The sequence below is a fragment of the Salvia splendens genome, chromosome 13, assembly GCF_004379255.2.
Source record: "Salvia splendens isolate huo1 chromosome 13, SspV2, whole genome shotgun sequence".
Lineage (NCBI taxonomy): Eukaryota > Viridiplantae > Streptophyta > Magnoliopsida > Lamiales > Lamiaceae > Salvia > Salvia splendens.
This window is the reverse complement of record NC_056044.1, coordinates 2,240,014-2,246,482: the sequence shown is the minus strand read 5'-3', so window position 1 is coordinate 2,246,482 and position 6,469 is coordinate 2,240,014. Positions and strand designations below refer to the sequence as shown.

The window sequence follows — 6,469 nt, the reverse complement described above, 5'->3', positions numbered from 1 at the left end:
CATCGTCCGCGCTATACTCCGCGTCCTTAGTATAGGGCGCGACGATCGTCCGCGGCCTATGTCACGCACCCGCAATGGGGCGGACGATGGCGGGCGCGGACTATGCGCTCCATCGGGAGTGCCATCGTCCGCCCCATTGCGGATGGCCTAAGATATTGATTGTAGAACTAATACATATATGCCTTATCAAGATGCATTATTTAGTTCAATACTCCATCCATACACATTCGCAAGTTCGAGAGCAATTATTTTTGATGTATTAATATTAAATAAATTATTTTCATATTATCATTATAACAATCATTAGTGCTTTAACCTAAATGATAGGAACATTTTTCTCTCTAGTTTCCTTAACCATGGTCAGTGACATTAAAAAACACATTAATCAAATATTAATGTATTTGTAGACTATAGGCAATCCATTCAAATACGGTATCAGACCTCAATTGTATCTGTAATATGATTTTGATATGACTTAGTTGACATCCCTAGTTGTATATAATTCCTCTTTCTAAATGTAAGCAATCTCTCAATAGATTTGAAAAGCAACATCATATCAATATTTAAATCACGTTACACTAGTCATATTTAGAATGAGGTTTATGGCCACGAGTGAGCGTTCAGATTTTGATCGAGATTTTTATCTAATACTCCCTCCGTCCCGGGCTACTCGCTCATTTCCTTTTCGGCTCGGAGATTAAGGAATGAGTGTATAGGAAAGTCAAAAATGACGGTTGTAGGTGAAATTTTTTACTAAAAATGGAAAGAGTGCAAGTAACTTGGGACGCCCAAAAAGGAAATAAGTGCGAGTAGTGCGGGACGGAGGGAGTATATATTGATCCGAAACTCCAATTTTTTATGTAAAATGTATGAAGACTAAATTAATTGTCCAAAACCCAAATCCAAAATCAGAAATCCGAACTATAAATGAACAGAAAACCCCAAAATTACAATATAAATATGCCATAGCTCGAAATATCCTAAAATCCTAAGCTAAAATAATGTCTTGAATTTCGAAAATTTCCCGTCACTATCATATTCAATTCGAAAATTTTAAATTTGTTAAAAATATAATTCTATCTAAAAAATGGATGTGATTTTAGATTCGGATTCCAAATACCTTTATTCACGCGTCAAAAACTTTATTGAAACAGATTTCCATAACTGCAAGTCTGTAGTGAAACAGCAGCTCAGTTTCCTCCTCTGTATAGTTGGAATTTCACAAGAAACTAGTCGGAAACTTTGAATCAATCGTTTGCAGTTGACTCGCGTTGCCTTCTCCGACGACTGCTGTATCCGTCTCCCAAGAACAATCCAACTATCTTCTATGTAGTGAGTAGTACGCATTTTTTTACACCTTTTCAAATCATTCCCGCTGCACAATATTTTTCCCAAACAAGGCAGCAAAACTGCTCCATTTCATAATCTGCAGCTGAGATTCTCGATCGGCGGCGATGGGGAGCTATTTGAAGGATTTCTCCGACGTGAAGCCGAAGAACTCGACCGAGGAGGCGCTGCAGCGATGGAGGAACGCTTGTTGGTTGGTGAAGAATCGGAAGAGGAGATTTCGCTTCACTGCTAATCTTTCCAAGCGTTTCGAAGTTCGTGAGATCCAGAAATCCAATCAGGTTAAATAGCTTCTTCTCCCTCTCTTTCTCTCTCTGATTCAATTTGAAGTATGAGGTTTTGTTTGCGATTGATTCGGTTTAATTCGGCTTAAATGAACTCTTTTGCTAGTGATTTGAAGTGGATAATTTGGTTAATTAGTAGGCTAGATTAAAATGAAGCATGAATTTCTGGTTAATTAAGTTTATAGATTTGGAATTTTTAAGATTTCAAGACTTTTTGATGTTGTTGTATTGCAAATTTGCAGGAGAAGCTTAGAGTTGCAGTGTTAGTTTCCCAAGCTGCTCTTAGTTTTATTCAGAGTAAGATTTCTACTACGTGAATCGCGTGATTTTGTTCCAGTTTTTATCTGTTGTGTGTTTGATTCTACCCGAATATGCCTCAGGTATAAGTTACAGTGTGCCTGGGGATGTCAAGGGGGCAGGTTTCGATATAGATGCAGACGAATTAGGGTCGATTGTCGAGGGTCATAATTCGAGGAAGTTGAAAGTTCATGGTGGAGTTGAGGGTCTAGTAGGGAAGCTATCAACTTCAGTCGATAACGGGATTGATAACTCTGTGGAGGCGCTTAGTCGTAGAAGAGAGGTTTATGGGATTAATAAGTTTGTGGAGAGCCCGACTAAGGGCTTTTGGCTTTTCGTGTGGGAAGCTCTGCAAGATACTACCCTTATGATACTTGCTGTTTGTGCCGTGGTCTCTCTGATTGTTGGCATTGCAACAGAGGGATGGCCAAAGGGTGCTCATGATGGGCTTGGCATTGTAGCGAGTATACTTCTTGTTGTGTTCGTCACTGCTACAAGTGACTATAAACAGTCGTTGCAGTTCAAAGATTTGGATAAGGAAAAGAAAAAGATTACGGTGCAGGTTACTAGAAACGGGTACAGGCAAAAGATTTCAATATTTGATTTACTCGCTGGTGACATAGTTCATCTTGCTATCGGGGATCAGGTCCCGGCTGATGGACTCTTTGTTTCAGGTTATTCGTTGTTGATCAACGAGTCTAGTTTAACTGGAGAGAGTGAGCCAGTAAATGTATCGGTTGAGAACCCCTTTCTTCTGTCTGGAACCAAAGTGCAGGATGGATCTTGCAAAATGCTTATTACTACCGTTGGCATGAGAACTCAATGGGGGAAACTAATGGCTACTCTTTCCGAAGGTGGTGATGACGAGACCCCTTTGCAAGTTAAACTGAATGGAGTCGCAACGATAATTGGGAAAATAGGTCTATTTTTTGCTGTTATCACTTTTGCTGTTCTTGTGCAAGGGCTGTTTAGCAAGAAGATGATTCAAGGTACCATATGGAGCTGGTCGGCTGACGAGGCACTGGAGATGCTAGAATACTTTGCTATTGCAGTGACAATTGTTGTCGTTGCTGTCCCTGAGGGGCTTCCTTTAGCTGTTACGTTGAGCCTTGCGTTTGCCATGAAGAAGATGATGAATGACAAGGCACTTGTCCGCCACTTAGCAGCTTGTGAGACGATGGGATCAGCCACGACTATATGTAGTGACAAGACAGGGACTCTTACTACTAATCACATGACAGTTGTAAAAGCATGCTTTTGTGGGAAAGTAAAAGAAATCAGTAGCTCGATGAAGAAATCCGCCTTCTGCTCAGACATTCCGGACTCTGTTGTTACAATGATTCAGAAGTCGATATTCAACAACACTGGAGGAGATATTGTTCTGACCGAGGATGGGAAGATCGAAGTCCTTGGCACGCCCACTGAGGCAGCACTTCTTGAGTTTGGCCTTTTCCTCGGAGGAGATTTCAAGGCGGAGAGGCTGGCATCGAAGCTTGTCAAAGTCGAGCCATTTAATTCTGAGAAAAAGCGCATGGGGATAGTTTTGGAACTACCCGGAGATTGTTTTCAGGCGCATTGCAAAGGCGCGTCTGAGATTATTTTGTCTGCCTGTGACAAGACACTGAATTCAGCTGGCGAGGTTGTTCCTCTAGATGAAAAATCGTATAATTATCTGAATGACACGATCGAACAGTTTGCTAACGAAGCTCTGAGAACTCTGTGCCTCGCGTACAAGGATATTGTAGGTGACTATAAGGCTGATAGTCCTGTTTCCTTTGAGGGCTACACTTTGATTGGAATTGTGGGCATCAAAGATCCCGTTCGTCCTGGAGTCAAGGAGTCAGTTGCAGTCTGTAGGTCGGCTGGAATTATGGTGCGAATGGTCACAGGAGACAACATTAACACAGCTAAGGCAATAGCTAGAGAATGTGGAATACTGACTGATGATGGCCTTGCAATTGAAGGCCCAGATTTTCGAATGAAGAGTGACGAGGAACTGCAGGAGATCATCCCTAAACTACAGGTAGTTCTTACATTTAATGCATACTGATAGTGACTTTACTGCATTGCTTTTCTTAAGTTGATGATAGTTAGTAATTTAAGCATCGGGCGAAGATTTCAGCATTTGTCCATCTTGTTAGTCGTAACAATTTAACGCCATAGCTGGCTTGACTATTGGTTGCGTACACGTTTATCTTAGATAGATTAGTCGATATTGGTGATATAGCATTCATTAGTAATACACGCTTTCTTCTTCTTAAGGTAATGGCGCGTTCTTCACCAATGGATAAGCATACCCTAGTCAGGCATCTGCGGTCCACATTTCAGGAGGTCGTTGCAGTGACTGGGGATGGGACAAACGATGCCCCAGCACTTCACGAGGCAGATATTGGTCTTGCAATGGGAATTTCTGGAACAGAGGTATTTCTTAAAATCTATGACAGCTTTATGAAGTTGGTTCTGTTAAGTAGTCCTATTGAAATTCTACTTCTGTACTTCTAAAACTGTCAAAACGAAACGACAATTTGATGAGCTGCTCGTAAAGTTCTAGTTACAGACATGCTTCTTTCTTTCCAACTCGATTTGATAGATTTTTATATAAAGATCAGTATGTATACACAGGTTTTATCATTGCATAGTCTTGTTTTTCTTATTACTCCACCTTTTACTGCCTTATCAAACGACACTAGAAGCACGAACCGCGATATACCTACTGCTCGGTTTATATTTGCCAGGTGGCCAAGGAGAGTGCCGATGTTATAATTTTGGACGATAATTTCTCCACCATCGTGACTGTTGCCAAGTGGGGCCGCTCTGTTTACGTGAACATCCAAAAGTTCGTCCAGTTTCAGCTCACGGTCAATGTGGTCGCGCTGATCGTCAACTTTTCTTCCGCTTGCTTAACAGGTGAACAACACCGTTCACTTCACCACCATTCTGTTTCATATGGATTGATTTCTAAATTGCATGACAATGTTGACATCTAATTTTCTGCTGCTGTCTCGCGCTTTCAGGCCAAACGCCTCTCACAGCTGTCCAGCTTTTGTGGGTGAACATGATCATGGACACGCTCGGAGCACTTGCACTCGCCACTGAGCCTCCCACCAACGACTTGATGAAGAGAATTCCAGTCGGAAGGAAAGGGAACTTCATCAGCAACGCCATGTGGAGGAACATCTTCGGGCAGTCTATCTACCAGTTTGTCGTCATTTGGTACCTCCAAACCGCTGGAAAGGCAGCGTTCCGCCTCCATGGAGACAACTCAGACCTCATTCTCAACACAATCATATTCAACTCGTTCGTCTTCTGCCAGGTAATCTTCGTTTAGTTAACTTGTGTCCATCGACCACATGTAACTCAGAGGCGAGCTTGCACGTCCGTGCTTGGTGCAGGCATTCAACGAGATAAACTCGAGAGACATGGAGAAGATAAACGTGTTCAAAGGCATACTCGACAACTATGTCTTTGTCGGAGTGCTGAGCTCCACAGTCGTCTTCCAAGCCATTATTGTCGAGTTTCTGGGCACGTTTGCAACCACGCACCCTCTCACGTGGCAGCAGTGGCTAGCGAGCGTATTGATCGGGCTTCTTGGCATGCCGATTGCTGCAGCCATCAAAATGATCCCGGTAGGATCAAGGTAAAAACCAGCCTTTTAGATTAGGAGTATGGCGTTTGTGCTTTAGAGATTAGGGTTTCATTATTTAGTTTCTTTGTAAATTTAAAAGCGTGTCATTTCGTCGTTGAATTCGGGGACGATAATTCTAACGTAGGGCTCGGTATGAGAAGTTCTCTTTTCAATGTACTTCTTGTTTTCGAGCGTCATTGGCCTTTACTCTATCGCATTTCAATTATATTAAAATTATCTCCGACCCTCATATATAATTCTTTATCTTGGTATTACTATCTTATCTGACACAAGTCTAATTATGCTCTATTAGATATAAAACCAACAACTTGAGAGAGAAGCTATAATCTCACAATATAAGTTTTTAGAAATAATGAAATTCAAAATTGACCCCTCAACCATGACACTTTCACTCAAAAAAAATTTAAAAATAAAAAATCACTAGACGTCCCTAAACCTAGACGTAAACATATTGGTAGAACTTTAACCCTATTTTAGAATGATATTGCTCTTATTCCCTTTGTCCCGTTATAAGTGAGACATTTCTTTTCGGTCGCTGTTTTGCGAAAATAATATTTTACTTTCTCTCACACACATTCATTATTTCTCTCTCAACCTTTGTTATATTTTCAATACAAAAGTTTACAAGCATGAAAAATCCAGGCTAAAGGAAATGTGGAGGATGAATATAGAAATAGTCCATGCTCATAAGGATATTAAGTGAAATAAAATCAAGCCGAATAAGTAAAATTAAATTAAAATTGAAATAAAATCAAGCCCAATAAGTAAAATTAAATTAAAATGCAAGGAGATGATATTACAGAAAAATAAATAAATAACCAAAAAACAGAATATATAATCACGAGTGATAAATGTGAAAATAATTTTATTTTTTCCATCTTGAATTAAAATTACC

At 40.5% G+C, this 6,469-nt stretch overlaps 1 protein-coding gene across 1 annotated transcript; it reads left to right on the top strand.

Annotated features, from left to right (window-relative positions):
- The first annotated feature begins 1,122 nt into the window (after positions 1-1,122).
- LOC121761798 (calcium-transporting ATPase 1-like) lies at positions 1,123-5,750 on the top strand. The gene is made up of 7 exons (XM_042157468.1): positions 1,123-1,628; positions 1,874-1,928; positions 2,012-3,951; positions 4,191-4,349; positions 4,664-4,835; positions 4,943-5,241; positions 5,321-5,750. Exons 1-7 carry the CDS (start codon positions 1,455-1,457, stop codon positions 5,567-5,569), a joined length of 3,048 nt encoding a protein of 1,015 aa, XP_042013402.1. The 5' UTR covers positions 1,123-1,454; the 3' UTR covers positions 5,570-5,750.
- Positions 5,751-6,469: the final 719 nt, after the last annotated feature.